General features: G+C 47.6%; 1 protein-coding gene across 8 annotated transcripts in view; it reads left to right on the forward strand.

Moving 5' to 3' along the window:
- The window catches only part of DLG3 (discs large MAGUK scaffold protein 3), a 55,442-nt gene extending 39,258 nt beyond the window's left edge, over window positions 1–16,184 (forward strand). For 5 of the 8 annotated variants that reach the window (XM_025466103.3, XM_025466107.3, XM_049107548.1 and 2 more), the window contains 10 exons: window positions 3,305–3,481; window positions 3,705–3,780; window positions 4,593–4,692; window positions 8,319–8,360; window positions 9,678–9,728; window positions 10,550–10,651; window positions 11,250–11,422; window positions 11,838–11,947; window positions 12,589–12,680; window positions 13,981–16,184. In XM_025466103.3, coding sequence (XP_025321888.1) covers window positions 3,305–3,481; window positions 3,705–3,780; window positions 4,593–4,692; window positions 8,319–8,360; window positions 9,678–9,728; window positions 10,550–10,651; window positions 11,250–11,422; window positions 11,838–11,947; window positions 12,589–12,680; window positions 13,981–14,087 — 1,030 coding nt within the window. In that variant the 3' untranslated portion in view covers window positions 14,088–16,184. Of the gene's footprint in view, window positions 1–3,304; window positions 3,482–3,704; window positions 3,781–4,592; window positions 4,693–6,543; window positions 6,590–8,318; window positions 8,361–9,677; window positions 9,729–10,549; window positions 10,652–11,249; window positions 11,423–11,837; window positions 11,948–12,588; window positions 12,681–13,980 lie in introns of all 8 variants that reach the window. The other 3 variants (XM_025466105.3, XM_025466104.3, XM_025466106.3) reach the window with 3 other exon arrangements.
- Window positions 16,185–17,283: the final 1,099 nt, after the last annotated feature.

Consider the following 17,283-nt stretch of genomic DNA (forward strand, 5'->3'; position numbering starts at 1 on the left):
AAAATAAAAAATATATATTAGTTTTGATGACTAGTTAATGGTATAGGAAATATTAATGATACAATTTCAAGTGACCACTAAGGTTGCTAAATTGTACCTACACACCGTGTTTCCATCTCAGTGAAATCTGTTTTTTTGTGTATTTATTACAGAATATTATACAGTAACACAACAGTATGAAGAATGGTTCTGAGTTATATTCAATGTGATTTTTCTGTTTAGACTTTGTGTTTCAAATATTCCATAATGAACTTATTGATATAATTTTTTGATGAAATTAATGCATATGAATAGTATAAAATCTCAAACACTATAATAACATGCAAAAAATTAATCCTTTTCCTATTCTTCGCTTTTCTGGCTCTATAGAGGAGAATGCTTCCAAATATTTTGGCTATAGCAAAAAGAGATAGTAAATCTAAATAACCCTGCCTGTGTTAAATAATGGAGCTATGAAATGATAAGGATGTAAAAAACTAATCAGATGAAAAATTCAGTATTTCTGGGAGGAAAGAAGCCATAGAAAAACCTTATAGGAAGGTAGGGGTAGTCATCCAAGGAAACTATTTACATCATAATGTAAAAATAAATATTGCTTATCCTCGAAATGTGATATAACTAAATTGGGAGGACAGGGTCAAAAGGATAGGTGAGTGCTATTGAAAACCAATATATATTCATCTTTCAATGGGATGAGCACTGGGTGTTATACTATATGTTGGCAAATCAAACTCCAATAAAAAATAAATATACATTAAAAAAAGAAAACCAATATATAATGTCTAAAATGTTTTTTTAAAGGTGATGCAACACATAGCAACAAGCAGCAGTTATTTAGAAAGGTGTCAGAAAAGAAAAAGAAACAGCAAAAATATATGAAAGCAGTTTCTTTTTATATTGACTTACATTTTTTGAAGTAAAGTAGTAAAAGGAACATGTGCCTGTGGGTAAAAACAAAGCAGACGGTGCCACTCTAGTGTGCAGTGCTCACTGCTGGCATTCTTGGTGACTTGGATCCACACTTACTGTTTTTACTTAGCTCGCGGTATATGTGTTTTAATATGGTAAGGTTTCATATGGTAAGGTTTCTGAAATTCCTCTTGGAAGTGAATTGGCACATTAGTTTTATTTTAACCTCAGGTGTTTAAAAAATTACCAATAATTGGATTCCTGACATCCAGAAAACACGTCTATATCAACTTTATCATATGTGCTCCAGCTTCTTACTGCTGTTGGCAAAGGTCAGATATGGTTCTGTGGGGTTGTCTCTGAATTTTCACCGGTAAGCTCTCTAGTGTCCTACAGCCTCATCCTAATCTCTTCTCATTTATTTTAACATCTTCCTTCTTCCCTCCCCAAACTAATTTGTGCTTAATCCAAGTTCTTTTCTTTTCTTGACTATATTTGTTTTAATCTGTGAAGCCCAGAATGCCATTTAGTGTTTCTCATGGTCACTTAGAAGGTCTTCACCTTGCACATCTTCGTAGGAACATGCTTTAGGAAACTTCGTTTCGAATGCAGGGTAAATGCATTCCAATTTGATCCTGTCACACAGAACCAGGGAAGAACCTCTTGGGCAGAGTGCTTCCTTGATCTGCTGGCCTCAGCCACCCTCCTTACTGCTTCGAGTGCATAAATTGAGGAAGATAAAGGGCTTTGTGTCAGAGTTTGGGTATTTTCATTGTCAAATAATCTGATAGTGATTTATTTTTTTAAGATTTTATTTATTGATTTGGTAGAGAGAGAGAGCACAACCAGGAAGAGCAGCAGAGGGAGAGGGAGATGCAGACTCCGCACTGAGCAGGGAGCCCGATGCAGGGTTTGATCCCAGGACACCGGGACTGTGACCTGAGCCGGGGGCAGGTGCTTGACCGACTAAGCCACCCAGGCGCCCCTGATACTGATTTTTTAGGAATTCTGTTTCAAGAAGTTTAAAAAGTAGATGGGTATTTCACTCTGCACAGTTTTACTACATTTTGTATTTCATTTGGGGCTGCACATGGGGAAATAGTGTGTTTTACTTTGCAGCTGAGCCACAGACTACCACACCACGGGGAGAATTCTAAATCTTGGAACTAGTTCTGGAAATGCACTGGGCTGTGTGTACAAAAGTGCTAACAGAGAATATAAAAAAGAGTCAGACCCTAGATCTCGAGTAGAAAAATCCAAACTTCTCACCGAAATCACCAATTCGCAGTGAGATCCAGTGTTTGAGAAAAGTAGACTTTCATATAGGTGAGTTTGTTTCCTGAAGCTAGAAGCTAGTTGTGAAGAGCCAGCTTCACTGGAGCCAGAGTCAGTGGTGGATCCTTTGAGTTTGTAGTTTTGGTTTAAATTTACCTTCAAATCCACCCATCCCACTCCATGATTACCCTGTTACATGTGAGGGTGGATTCACGTTCCTAAGGCTCTTTTGACATGTCAATTTCCTACTCTCAAGTTTCAGGGGCCAGTGGATCAGATATATTCAGGACCTTCCAAAATTTGCCCCAGGCCTTTATTTCTAACCTCATTTCCTAGGACTCCCAGTGGCAGCCAGGTTGGGCTCCTCCTCTTCCTCAAGCCCACCTTTTCCCACTTTCTCCTTTAGCACTCTACTCTGCATGTCTTGTCAGAGGAGCTGGCCTCCATCCTAGGCCTCACATACCTAGATAGGTATGTGATCTGGGTCACATTATTCTTCCCTGAGCCCCCCTCTCCCTCTACGTAAGAGTGAGAGACTGAAAGACTGAATGAAGAGACTTCTTTGTAGGGTCCTTTTCAACTTTATCATTGTGTGGATGAATGTCAGTCTTTGCTTTTTCCTTAGTTGTCCCAGGACACAGGGTCCTTTTCTGTTTTGTGTCTCTGCAGCATTTACCATTCATTGTTTGAGGCTGTAGTTAACATTTTTATGTTCTGCCTTCAACTACCTTTTGAAGATATGTTTATAAACTGAGAAAGCCTTTTGGTAGACCCAACTTGCTTCCTTAGGATGTGGGTGAGGGGGAAGACTGTTGAGTATGTTCTCCTTTGGACTTCCACCTTATGTCTAGAAGCTTAGAGACCGTGGGGTTCATGAAAGAGATTCTCTTATTCCCCTTCTTGGGAGAGTGGGATGTTTCTTTGAGAAAAGGCACGTATCTACGACATCGAGGCCGAACGAAGGATGCAATCTCCTGGAGAATTCCCTCTGGTCTGTTCTGGGGCTGGTAGGTCTGTGCTGACTATCTGCATTGGCCGTCCTCTGCCGTCCTTCCAGGAGAGTCAGACTCCTGGCATTTAGGGTTAGGATGAGGACTTCATCTTTCGCTGTGCATTTCAGGGCCCTGTTTGATTATGATCGAACTCGGGACAGCTGCCTGCCAAGCCAGGGGCTCAGCTTCTCCTATGGTGACATTCTGCATGTCATTAATGCATCTGATGATGAGTGGTGGCAGGCAAGATTGGTGACCCCACATGGAGAAAGTGAGCAAATCGGTGTGATCCCCAGTAAAAAGAGGTGAGTTGTCATGCTCTTGAGGTCTTCCTTGCCCTCTTCCTGGTATTGATTTCTTTTTTACCTATTATACTATAAGTTGCTTGAGAGCAATGAATGTGCTTTATTATTCCTCTGTTACAGAGTTGGTGCTTAAGACATGGTTATGACTCAGTGAGCCAAAAAGTGGCTGCTGAGACCATGCACTGGCAGTAAGTAACAGGACTTCTTTCTGACTCCAAAACAGGGTGGAAAAGAAAGAAAGAGCTCGATTGAAAACCGTGAAGTTCCATGCCAGGACGGGGATGATGGAGTCTAACAGGGTAAGTAGGGATCCCCAAGGAAGTCAGCCAATATGAGAAGAGGAGTAAGAAGCTTGGAGTCTGTCTGCTGGATAAGAGAACTGGGGAGCACAACAGAATATCTCTTTTTCAGGGGGCTGGCTCTGTCCTATCAGAACACTGACTGCTTTTCAGAAAGCAGGGAGAGGGCACTCAAACTCTGTGTCCTGTCTGTACTCCTTCCCTCTGGGTTACTGACTCTTGAAGATGTGTTGGAGTTCGACTGTCTGGAAGGCTGACTTGTTCTGGGCACATGAAGCCACTTGTGGGTATCTCCCTGGCCGCAGACCCTGTCAGAGCTGTGGAGACCCTGAACAGAACCTGGCCTTGTTATCCAGCAAGGAAGGCCAGCCTCAGAGCTCTGACCACCCCTCAGACCAACAAGGCATGAGGGCTCAGTCATTCACCCCTTTTCTTCTATGAGCTTTGTAGGCCAAAGAGCTTTTGGAGCAGTAGAGGTAAGAGAGACACGGAGTAGATGACTCTGTGTGTATCAGTGGCACCTTAGGGATGTGTCCAGGAGGCTACAGTGACCTTTGTCCTTTAGAAAGTGCCAATGAGTGCTGTGAGTCTGGATTAGGTAGAAACCTCTAACATCCCTACAACATTTTCCTGTAAACATAATTTCCTCCTACATCAACTTTCATTTAATCTCATAGACTCCATTTGTGAGAGATGGTCTTTTATTTAGCTCACCATTGTCTCCATTTTAGTTTTTCTTGCATGCTTTAAAATCCATTGTTCTGTTTTTTTTTTCTTCTGTCCTTCCCCTCCATCTTCATGTTCTTTCACAGTCGATCAAAACGAAACGTAAAAAGAGTTTCCGCCTCTCTCGAAAGTTTCCATTTTACAAGAGCAAAGAAAACATGGCCCAGGAGAGCAGCATACAGGAACGTAAGTAGCAGCAGGGTACAGAGAGCAGACTGCCCACAGCCCCACCCTCTCTTCCTCATTTGCACCTCCCCTAATGAGAAGATGGGGGAAAGTGTGTGTGTGTGTGTGTGTGTGTGTGTCCCTGTCCATCTGTTCATGTGTGCATGTGTGCGCGTGCATACTTGCTTATTTGCGGAGTCAGCATAGAAATTGGCCTGCACAGGGAGATATTGGGTCTCTCTTATCCAGCTGCTCACTCTGAAAGAATGTTGGAAGTTCTAAGGACCAACTGGTTGCAAAGCTGGCCTACCAGGACTCCCCTGGCACTGACGTTGGGGGTCCGGTGAAGCTCTCCTGTGGGAGTGATGAGCAGTTTTCAGCCACAGTGTCAGGTTTAGAAGAATGGTTTTTCAAGAGAACCAGGTCTAGGGACTCCGAGTTGCTCTCCTGGCTTCTTCCTCCTGTGATTTCTTTCCCTAACTTTACTCATCTACGTTAAGAGAAGAGCCTTTTCTTCCCTGGACACCTGGAGTTGGACCTGCTTCTTGAATTACATGCATGTGCATATGCACCCTGGATGCCCACACAGCTCCAATAGGCTCACTGTCATCCCAGAGTGATTCCAGAGCCAGCCTTCAAAATAAAATCCTTCCTGCTTAAAGGAATTGATGTGCAAGGGGGATTACTCAACATTGTCTAAATAAAAATTTATTGAACAACAGTAAACAGTAGAAAAGGCCAGAAGCTAGGCTAAATGGACTTTTAAGAACCAATATAATCCTGAGAAATATTTGTATTCTACCGTATGCCTCAGAAATGAACTGCTGACCCTAACCTTACACACCAGGTCAAAGTGGTGAAATACTTCTCATATGGCTCGTGGTGAATTGTAAACCTCTCCTCTCCTGCCTCACAAAGAGAGGCCTTGGGGTCCTGGGCTGTTGGGACTGATAGGAGACTGACTTTGTCTAGGCCGGCCGGATTCGTGGTCATGGTCTACGCAGGTCTTGCCACCTGGAGCGATAGCTAGTAGATCCAAGGGTACCTTCCTCCAAATGGAGGGTTATGGGTCATAATCCTGGGTAGCACAGGAAGAAGCACCATGTGCAGTTGGTTCTGCTCGTGAGCAATAAGAAAGGGTCTGATGTGAGGTCACCACAGTTCAGTGGATCAGCCCCGGAACCTCTGTGCTGGATCTAGCCTGAGGAGGGTTCGCTGTTGCATGGCCCAGCTCTGAGGGTCAGGGGTTGCCTGTCGGGTGAGAATTGAAACTTGCCTAGTGCTGATTCTCCAGAAGCTGATCTCATCCCCTGTGGTCTGCACAACTCCGGTCAGCTTTGAAGGCCACAGCTGAGACTACGTGAAGCTTTCCCTGAAGGGTTTGGACAGAGTCAGTACTAGGCAAAAGCTCCTTGGGATGATGGTGATTCTGCTAGCTCTCTTGTGCTCCCTCAGGGAAATGGTGATTACAGGGGCAGAGCCAGAGACCGGGGCTCTGCAACTACAAAGTCAACCAAAGCAGGGACTCTAAGCCTTAGAAAGTCGCCTGTCCTGTCCTGTCAGGCTATAGACTATAGACCACCTCAGAAAGGTAGTCCACTCTGAGGCTCTCCAGCAGCAAGTCGGGCAGTATGAAGCACAGGGATCTTGTCCGACCCGGGGCATTCTTTCTATAGCAACGTTCTTAACCCCACTATGATTATAGGGCTTCACAGTATTTCATACTCCTGTCACTAATGCTCACCTGGCTCTCTATTCTTCCTTCCCCTTGTCTTTTTTTCTCTATTTTCTCTTTTGTCCCAATTCTTTCCCTCCCTCCCTCCCTCCCTCCCTCCCTCCCTCTCACTTTGTCCTTCCTGTCTGTGAAATCAGGACTTCCCTGGGTTAAGTGACGATTATTATGGAGCAAAGAATCTGAGTAAGTCAAACTTACACACCACTAACTGTATTTCTGGCATGAGTGGAGATGCTGGGGTTGGGGGTGTAGGGAATGTGGGTGAGGGCAAGGGGGAGGGGAGGACAGTGTTGTGAGAACTCTGACACCACAGCAGGAAGTGGAACAAGTGACTCTGAATGTCACAACTTTCGCTCTGGATCACTGGCACCCTGATAAAAGCCCATCATTCATGTCTGTGTTTCCCTTTTGTACCTTGAAGGGGTGGGGAGCCATCCTGGCGCCCTGCCTCAGAAATGAGGTGGGCAAGAAGCACCTCCCCAGGGATGACCACTCAGCTCATCTCTAGCCTATTATTGAGGTGAGGGGTGCCTGCTGGTTGGCTGCTTCTCCCAGTGACACAGCACTAAAGAATTGTGCTTAGGAATGAGCTGTTTCAGTCTAACTAAAGGCAAGAGTACTGTGAAGCCCTTTACCCATTGTGCATCTGGGACATCCCAGCAGGTTCAGGGGCCTCAGGAAACAGCCATGGGCTGGCTTTCCATGGAACATCTCTAAGGGTCTAAGCTGGTTGGGGCAGGGGGGGTCTCAGCAGCATTTATGGACCATATATATATTTAGTGCCTTAGCTAGGGAAAACTCTGACCTCTCCTCTCTGGAAAATAATTCTAGAGTGAAATATGAAGGGACCATGATGACAGCATCTTAGCAGCACCTCCCTCGTGCACAGAGGGGCACATACACATGGCTGTGGCAGGCAGGTTCTGTCAGTGTATACTCTCCTTCAATAAGTAATAAAGGCGTGAAGGTAAAGGAGCTTCCTCAGAGGGTCAGGAACCAGCCTTGGGCAGCGACTCATCCAGTTCTTCCTACGGGGGCCACAGCATATCACAGTCTGGAGCAGTGTCATCTTGGCTGAAACGAGCAGTGTCTCTGTCCATAGTTGTGTTTGTGCTTCATCTTCATTTGCCTGTCGTCTTGGGAGTGGTGAGCTTTGTTTGGGCCACACAGTACCTTGTGCCTCCTTTGAGTGTGGCTGCTGTGCCCACACTTCGATGAGGGTAGGCACAGTGGTCTGAGACAGGATGGCTGTCTTGGCCTACAAGTGTTCTGTGTCCATTGTTTCTGTGTTTTGACATGTCTGTCTTAATGTGGACAGAGGAGCATCTTCCCTCACCACTAGGCCAAGCGAGGAGAAGGAGGCTACGTGATAGTGGTGGCAGGAGGGTTGTTGGTCCTACTGAACTGTCAGAGCATCTCCCTGTTGACAGCTCCAACCCAGCCAGTGGTTAGCCTCTTAGTTCTGGAGCACTGCCCAACTCTGTACTTCAGGGGCTCTGCCTGGGGAGGAGATTCAAGAGCAGCCTGGTCCCTGGACTTCTCTTTGCCACTGTCACTGCCTTTCCTTTCCTATTGTTAGTCTTGGGAGATGTGTTTTGAGATAGGATTTGGAAACCATCCAAGTCAGTTCTCTGGATTCAGACGAAGAGGATGCTGCCAAAGGATGGAAGGCTTGTAGCATATAGGGAGGGATTTGGCAGACTGAGAGGGCTCTGGGGACAAGAATGAGGTGGCCAGGGGCTCAAGGTTGGAGCTCTGCCTCCCACTTGGTAGCCTGGATGTGGCAGGCCTCTTGTGGCCTGACTCGGTGGCAGCTCAGTGTCTTGCCTCCTAGAGGATTTGAGTTTTGTGCCGCGTGTGACCTCTCAGTGGTGTGTTCTGAATCGGAGTCTTCTTTCTTGTTGGCTTGCAGAGGGAGTGACATCCAACACCAGTGACAGCGAAAGCAGTTCCAGTAAGTGTGTGTCATTCTCCCCCATGTTGTGTGGCTCCACTACGTGTCCCAGCCATCCTCATTCCACTGTTGCATGGCTGCCATATCTGTTCAGAGGCTAGTGCTTCTTTTAGCCACGTACACTTTGAGATCCTGGAAATGCTGTGGCCATTTTGTCCTTATGGGTGGGGTTTGGGCCATGAATTAAAGGAGAGTATAAGGCCTGCACTTCGGGTCAGGACCTGGCTTAAAGCTGTCCCTGGGGCCCTGGGAAGGGTGAGCTGCCAGTAAGTAAATCCCTGCCATGGGCATCCTGGGCTGTAAATGCTGCCATTTTTACAGACTTGCTTAGAGACCAACAAATGGCTCCTGTGGGATATTGTCCTGAATTGCCTTTCCAGGTCTCTTGGACCTCCTGGGTTAAGCCTCGGTGTCTTTTGTCTTTTTGCTGGGTTAAGTGATCAGGTAACTGCCCAGTTCTCCTCCAGAGATCCCGTGATCAAGCCACAGAAGCCACATTTGGAACCCCACGAACATTGGGAGCACTGGCCTCTGGCAAACTGTGGCTAGAGGTCTTATATAATCTGCCCACGGGTCTTAGGCTCAGAGGAAGCCTGTGAGCAAACATCCTGGGACTTGATGCAAATACTGCCTTCCCCAGCACTGCCATCAGCCACTTGGGACCTCCAGGCACCCAGAACCAAGTGGTTTGGTGACTATTTTAGGAAAAGTTAACAATTGTTAGGATATATGGAGCTCTACCATGAGGAGAGAGCAGGGCTCAGCATTGCTCATAAAGGGCACTGGGGACCTTAGCCCAGCCTTGAGTCCTTTGGATATTTCTTCCAGTGTAGGGGGGCGCATAGGTAAACCCTTAAAAGGGCAAAGTCAGTCTGCAACTTGGGGGGCCTGCATGAGTACTCTGACTCCCCTGCCTACAGATTAGGGGACATGGGCAGTGTTTCTCAACGAGTTAAAGCTTCCCCATGGTTCTTACCGAAGCAAGAGGGTAGTTGAGCATAGTTGACAGTTACCTGTAAGAACGGTTCCTGAGAAATTGGGGTGGTTTTTGGTGGAGGCTTCACGGCTTCTGGGTCTTGTCTCTTTGGTCAGCTATATTTTGCTGGATGAGAGGACTCCTGACTCCTGTTCCAGGGGTGGTGAAGGGCTTCTATGCTTTCTTGCCAATTTGTAGCAGATAGGGCCACATGGCAGGTGGTAATAAGTACCACTTGACAAGGCTGTTTTCTGGCAGAGGTGGGGTGAGGTGGATGTTGTAGGGGGACCAGGACATAGGCAGATTATAAAGTGCTAACATGTCTCCCTTTTTTGTTGCAGAAGGACAAGAGGATGCAATTTTGTCATATGAGCCAGTGACACGGCAAGAAAGTAAGCCGCCGTCTGAGAGTCTTGCCTTCAAGCTAGTCTCGTGGTCATGGGGCCCAACACTGGGGTTGGTGGCATCAATAGAGGGAAGAACATGAGGGAGTAGGAAGGCACATCCTACTCATTGGCTTATTGCACATCTGGCCCCTGGGCATCTTCTTCTCTTCTATGCCTTCCTAGTGTTAGAGAAAAGGAGGAAGAGGGGCGCCTGCATGGCTCAGTCAGTTAAGCGTCTGCCTTCGGCTCGGGTCATCCTGGGATCGAGCCCCATGTCGTGCTCTCTGCTCAGCAGGGAGCTTGCTTCTCCCTCTGCCTACCCCCCATCCCTGCTCATGCTCTCTCTCACCTGTCTCTCAAGTAAATAAATAAAATCTTAAAAAAAAAAAGAAAAAGGGGAAGGAAACCCAGTGTGCACCCCTCACTCTACCTTTGTTGCTGCCAAGATGCCTTCTAGAGGATAGGACAGGTTTACAAAGATGGCAAGGGTCAGTTTCAGTGGCTGTGACCATTGCCTAAACAAAGGTCCCAGTCCCTCCCTGTAGTGGCTCCTTAGAAAAAACCTTGCTTAGCTGCTGGTGCCCATGCAGAGATTTCTCCCGAATCTGTTGGGAGAACAGATTGCTTCTGATTTCAGACTTGCCTTGGATTTAGATATTTTCCAATTAAAGGCCCTTTGATGTCTTTGTATTTAAAAGCCAGAGAATGGCTGTGGACACTGCCCTAAGTGGCAGCTCCAGAGCCTCAGTGCTCTAGGCAGACTTGGAGGTAGAACAGGCTGTCTGGTGGGAGGCCTTGCTCATGACCTCCATGCTCTCTTTGTCCAGTTCACTATGCAAGACCTGTGATCATCCTGGGCCCAATGAAGGACAGAGTCAACGATGACCTGATATCGGAGTTCCCACATAAATTTGGATCCTGTGTGCCGCGTAAGAGCCCAGGAAGGTTTTGGAAGGGAGGCCTTAGTGCCCTGGGAACTATTACTCTGATGTCTTACGGAAGGGGTCTGGGGCAGGTTCTAGGGTTCTCTGGGAACAAGGGTGTATGTAACGCTCTGGAAGAGATTAGGCAGCAGTAGATTTTCACAAGGCTGATGGGGTTGAGAGGCCTAAGCCATCAGGTTGGCCTGCTGCCTCCCTTGGAGAAAAGTTTAAGTGAGGAGGGTCAGGGAGAATTGGACTACTGGGGGCCCAGTCCAAGTAGTGTTGGCCTAGCCCTGTGGACAGCTTGTTAGGTTTGCTGGCTCCTGTCCCACATTTGGCATCTTCTGCCAGGTTACGGCCTAGGAAACTATACCTTTATACCAGTGTAAAGCAGATAGCTCCCTGTGTGTGAGACCTGGTGGTTATAAGAGAAGTAGGCAAGAAAAACTTCTTTCAAGCTACTTCCCTCCTCGCCACCCCACATGCTCACCTGGAAAATACTGGAGTGGCCCTGGGACCCTGGTGAGAGAGGAACACATCATCTCTTTTGGCCTGGGGCAAGTCATTGTCCTTGGGCCATATAGCATCTCGTCTCTTCCTTCAGATACCACTCGGCCTCGACGTGATAATGAGGTGGATGGACAAGACTACCACTTTGTGGTCTCCCGAGAACAAATGGAGAAGGATATTCAGGACAACAAGTTCATCGAAGCAGGCCAATTTAATGATAATCTCTATGGGACCAGCATCCAGTCAGTGCGGGCAGTTGCAGAGAGGGTAAGAGAGGAGATGGCCCTGCTAAGTATAACCCTCAAAGAAAAAACCAAAGGGTTCCTGCTGACATTCTGTTAGGGTCCTCTTCCTTTCAGCACAGGGCCTACTGAATGGCACTGCTGACCAAAGCTGTGCCGGCTCTGCATGTTCCCAGGCCCTGCATAGAGGTGGCTGGCCATCTCCATGCAACTCACCCCAGCTTGTCACCGGCATGAATACGGACCCCTCTGTAGATGTGGCCTTTTCTGGCTAGTAGGAGCAAAATGGGGGCCTGGGTGTTGCCTCAGGGGTAGAATCTTCTGGCCTCTCAGAGTGGTCCTGGCTTCCTTTCAGCCAGATGTTTGGGTTGCCACTGGGTAAGGGCCTGGGGCTGGGTAGACTGGGACTGGGCAAGCTGATAGAGTCTTTGCCTTTTCAGGGCAAGCACTGTATCTTAGATGTTTCTGGCAATGCTATCAAGAGGCTGCAGCAAGCACAACTTTACCCCATAGCCATTTTCATCAAGCCCAAATCCATTGAAGCACTTATGTAAGTATTTGCAAGACTCAGACACTCCCAGCTAGGAGAGGGCCCTGGAAAGGAACAAAAAAATAAACTGATTTGCTGGGCAGGGGTAAGACCTGGTAGAAGCTCAGAGGAAAGTCTGCACCCTGGCTGGTCACCGAGGGCTCCTTCTGATTTGAGTGTCCACGCACATGCATTCCAGTTGCACTTTTAAACCTGGAAGGTTTGAGGAAGATGTTGAGCCATGGGCAACTGTTGCTCTCAGGGCAGCTAAGCAGATTTTTAGGGAACCTGGGAGCAATACTTTATGTTAATCAAAATGTAGAATCTGGGGGGCACCTGGATGGCTCAGTCCGTTGACCATCTGACTCTTGATTTCTGCTCAGGTCATGATCCCAGGGCCCTGAGATGGAGCCCCACTTCGGGCTCCACACTTAGTGGGGAGTCTGCTCGAGATCCTCTGTCTGCCCCTCCCCCACTTGTGCTGTCTCTAAAGTAAATAAATAACTCTTAAAAAAAAAGTTGTTCTCTCCCTCAGCCCCTGCCCTCCTCCCCTCCCACCACAGCTCATGCTCACTTGCTAAAAAAACAAACAAACAAACAAAAAAACAAAAAAACTACATAGAATCCAGTTTGGTATCATTTTTCTCCTCTGTCTTTGGCAGGGAAATGAACCGACGGCAGACATACGAACAAGCAAATAAGATCTATGACAAAGCTATGAAACTGGAGCAGGAGTTTGGAGAATACTTCACAGGTGAGAATACCTGCTGCCCAGCTCAGATAACGTGGGACCAGCCAGACAACTTTAAGTGTCTCCAGAAGGCTTAGATACCCTGCACAGACTTTTTGGATGCTTTGGAGATCAGATCTTTCCAGAATACTCAAGTTCCTTCCATCCAGCTGGAGGAGTTTAGCCAGTTTGTAGTATCAACCACCACCACCAACTGCTGCCTTGGATCATTTTATTCGTCTTCTCTTCCTATCCCAGATTGTAGGCTCCCTATGTTACTTTGCTTCTCTCTCTCTCTCTCTCTCTCTCTCTCTCTCTCTCAACTCCTCCCCTCCCCTCCATCTAGTACTAGGTTTCACATGTTTTAGGTGCTGATCAATGTTTGTTGATGATGATGATTCCTCAGTGTGGTCTTCAAGTTGTCTGTCACTGGGTTTGTGTATGTGTGTGTTATATGGCCACCTATTTTACAAGGTCAGTTCCTAAAAGATTGTTAAAGTTTCTGTGTCATCTGTTGCTTACCTTTAAAGTAGAGTCACAGGGAGGTGGGTGGGGGGTGGGTAGATGGATGGCAGGGATTAAGGAGTGTGTCATCCCTGTTGAGATGAGCACTGGGTATTGTTTGTAAGTGATGAATCACAAAATTCTACTCCTGAAATTGATATTACACTATATGTTAACCAACTAGAATTTAAAGGAAAATTTTGAAAAAAAAAAAAAAAAGTACAGTGACATTTATGTGCAGGTTAGTACTGAGTAAACCCCAGCTGGTAGTGCTGCTGGGTAAAGCGGGGGAAGGATTCGTAGCCACACCCTCAGACCCTGGGTTCTAGAGCTCCATTTACTGTTAACATCTATGTCCTTGTTTGCCGGGCCAACCTCTGATGTAGAACAGAAGTCATGACCCCAGGAGCACTGCCTCTTGCTAGAAACGGTTTTTTTGGTTCTCTGGATAACTGGGATTTTCCAGATCTTCTACTAAGGCCATTTACAGTGACCAGCTGCTGGCTTCATGGCTGCCAAGAGCAACGGGAGCTGCAAAGTCTGGCATTTAAGGGGCGCTCGGTAAATGTTGTTTGAACAATACATTTTCTTGTTCGTTGCCTCTTAGTCTCACCGTCTCAGTGAGGTGACCTTGAGCTGTGGGCTTCCAGCACCTGCCCTTTTCCCTCCTGGCCCTAGGCTCACAGGCTGGTGAAACCAGAGTCCACATCCACGTGGGCATCTCGGCTAGGCTGAGCCGTAGGGTGATGGGGCAGGCTAGATTGCTGGGTCCAGGGTGCTGTGGAGCACACTAACAATTCCGTTTTCCTCTCCACTTTAGCCATTGTACAGGGTGACTCACTGGAAGAGATTTACAACAAGATCAAACAAATCATCGAGGACCAGTCTGGGCACTACATTTGGGTCCCATCCCCTGAAAAACTCTGAAGAATCCCCACCAAGCACTCTTGTGAACAGAAGACATCAAGTCCCTCTTCCCTCCTCCCTCTTCAGTCCTGTCCCCACCAGGAGAACAAATGACTACTGTTCTTGTCCCCTTTTTTAGATATGTCCCAAAAATTGAGTTTTCTAGTCCTGTTCTGTTTTTTTAAATCTTCATTTTGTTTTAGTTTATTTTTTGGGATGATGCCATCTCACTCATCATGTGACTGTGCCCATTCCTGCATGGACCTTTCCCAAGCGCTAGCACAGGTGCAAATCCATCAGAGTCATTGTTTTCATAAAAACCAAGCAGAAGTGACGAGAAGAGAGGAGGACTGCTGGAAAGCCAGGCTCCGGACAGCTGCACGGCTTGTGAAGCGAGCTCAGTGTGCCGCGTGCTGAGATGCCCCCGGGCGTTTTGGCCTCTTGTGCTGCCATCATGCAGTGCTGAACGGTGCAACGTATGGCGACAGAAAGTATCTTATTTATATATAGATATATATATGTAATTTATATAAAATATATAGAAATTATTATATATATATATTATACACTCTCATATAATATATATATATTCACACACACTCAGACTAGAAAATCTATGGAGACTTCATCAATGGTACTGTGTTATTAGAGAAATGCTTTAATTTTCATATTCCAATCAGATGGCATCTTCTATCCCAACTGGTTGGGGAGGTATCAAAAGTGGTAGTAAGTGCTGTACCAGGGGCACTCACATTCGGTCATTCTCTTGAAAGCTGGGCTTTTCTCTCGGCGGGGTCAGCCAGAGGGCCTTTCCTCGGGTGAGAGGGGTGGACACTTGACCCTGAAACAGCTGCTGCCCCGGAGATGCAGTCAGTCCGTGCGCAGAAAGCAAGAGAATGGCTAACAGTGCTCCAGATTAAATTGCCTATTGTTTTATGCCACCTGATGTGTCTGCATGAGAGGTTTCCTTTTTGTTCATTTTTAAGCTGCTGTTAAACCAAAACCATGTTGTGCTACCGTGTCAGCCTTTTCATTATTCCAAATTTTACTTTTACTATTTAAGTGAATGCGTAGACTCCAATTGACAGTGTTGTAAAGGCTCATTGACATTGTGGAGGAGCCGGGCCTTGTGAAAGGAGGTGAGCAGGCATGGCTGTCCAGGCAGCAGAGGGGGGGAGCCAGGGCTCTGGGTGGGAGCACATCCCTTTACTCGTGCAGGGAACGTGCTGGACTCCCTCAGGTTCCTTGGTGGGACCCCCCCCAACGGTGACTGGGAGTCACTTGCTGTCCACGCTGGGACAGCAGCACGGCCCTGGGCTTGGCCAGCCATGTAATGAGAAGTTGGATCTGGGTTTTTTTTTGGCAGCTGCTCCATATGCCCTACCCCAGCACATGCACCAACAGCTGGTAGCTGACTGTTTCTTCAGGCAGAAAGCAGATTTTCAGGCCTTCTGTGTGACCCCATAGAGCTAAGATTCCCTTGCTGGTGAGACAGGAAGCCGTGGGTTTTTTTTTCCCAGAGTCAGAAGGCTGTGACTACGGTCAAGGGAGGTTTTCTCTGACCATACAAGTGCAGGCAGCAGCTGTGGCTCGGGCCCACCCTGCCACACTCCCTGGATGCCACCAAGCCTCCTTTACCCCCTCGCTGGGTGGGACACTGGGGAGAACATGCATGTGCTTGGCCTTGGGATCCAGTCCGTTGCTTCCTAGTCCGCAGTGTTGTGAGCAGTGCAAACACCATGTCGAAAACTCTTCGAGTGCCACCAGCCGCATTTAGGAAATGTGTTAACAGTTCTCCTACCAGCATAATGAGGCTAACTGTACAGTGTGGGGCCCAGAATGAGGGTAAAGAAAGAGCAGCAGCTTCACCTGGGCAGTACACTGGATTGAAGGCAATGAGTGATGAAGCGATGGCCAATGGTGATTCTGGTGAGGAGGGGGGTGAGCCGGGAATGTTGACTTCTCTGATGTTAAGTGATGTATCCTCTGAATGATGCTCAACCCTCTGCCCCTCCCAGGGAAGGAAATCAAGATTCAAAGTAAGCATGACACTAGTTGGTTTACCAGTGTTCCTTCCAAGGAGACATATATTTTTTAATAAATGATAGTTGCAATGAAGTGTGGCTCAGAGACCTTCTTGAAGGAGTTGAGAAGGGAGGGTGGCAGCACAGCCATAGGAAGAAGTCTCAAACCTTTGGGGCCCCAAAGGCTCTCTACTCAGGGGTGCTGGGGTGGCTCAGGTAAGCATCGGACTCTTGATTCCGGCTCCCGTCAGGGTTTCATGGGTCGTGAGGTCGGGTCCCACGTGGGACTCAGTGTGGGGTCTGCTTGTCTCTCCGTCTGCCCCTCTGCCTTACTCCCCACCACACCCCCACTTGCAGTCATGCACACACGCTCTCTCTCAAAAATAAAATCTTCAGAAGACTCCAGATTTTGTGACCATCAGCTGACTGAGTCAGGTATTCCTCTGGATGGTTCTAGACTACTATGTTTGTACCAGTTCCTTCGTGGGCGCTATGCGCTTGGTCTTCTGCTGTGGCCCCAAACCCTGTCCCCCAGAACTGACGAGGTGTGAGGCATGTCCATATTCTTGGTGGCAAGATGCCGACATTTTCCCAAAAGGTTGCCAAGATGGGCAATGCCTGCTGCAGCAAAGACGTTTGCTAGAAAAAGCAGGGGCCAAACTAGCAGTAGGGAGCTGAGTAACAAATATGGCATGGACAAGCTTGGCCTGCCAGCTCCCGGGCTTTCCAGAAAGCACTGAGCTCAGGGGAAAACAGGAGAGACGGGTCCAGGGTAGGTCCTAGTTGGCAGAGCAGGTGGCAGGCCCCCTGAAGAGAGAGGAGGAGCATTGAGAGCAGGGACGTGGGACACGGCCGATGGCAAAGTGACTTCTGTGCAATAGCCTGAGGAGCCACCCCCGTCCATGATCATGGTCAAGAGACATGACTGATCGAAAGAGAAGCCATGACATGTGTGCGCTGAGCCACAGGAAGGAGGAGACTCCTTACCTGTTTGTGGCGCTTTAAAGTTTGCAGGGGGCTTCCTTTGACATGTCCTCTCATTTGCTAGAATCATAGCCTGATAAAAAGGAGTCCCCAAAGTGCTCCTGGAGGGCTTAAGGGAATCCAGCTCCCGGGTGCTAAGGCCCTGTCACCCCACTCTGTTGAGGCTCAGTCTGTCTCGGCAGCTGCTGTTCCTCCTAGGGAGGCTCAGC

Source organism: Canis lupus, chromosome X (assembly GCF_003254725.2).
Source record: "Canis lupus dingo isolate Sandy chromosome X, ASM325472v2, whole genome shotgun sequence".
Lineage (NCBI taxonomy): Eukaryota > Metazoa > Chordata > Mammalia > Carnivora > Canidae > Canis > Canis lupus.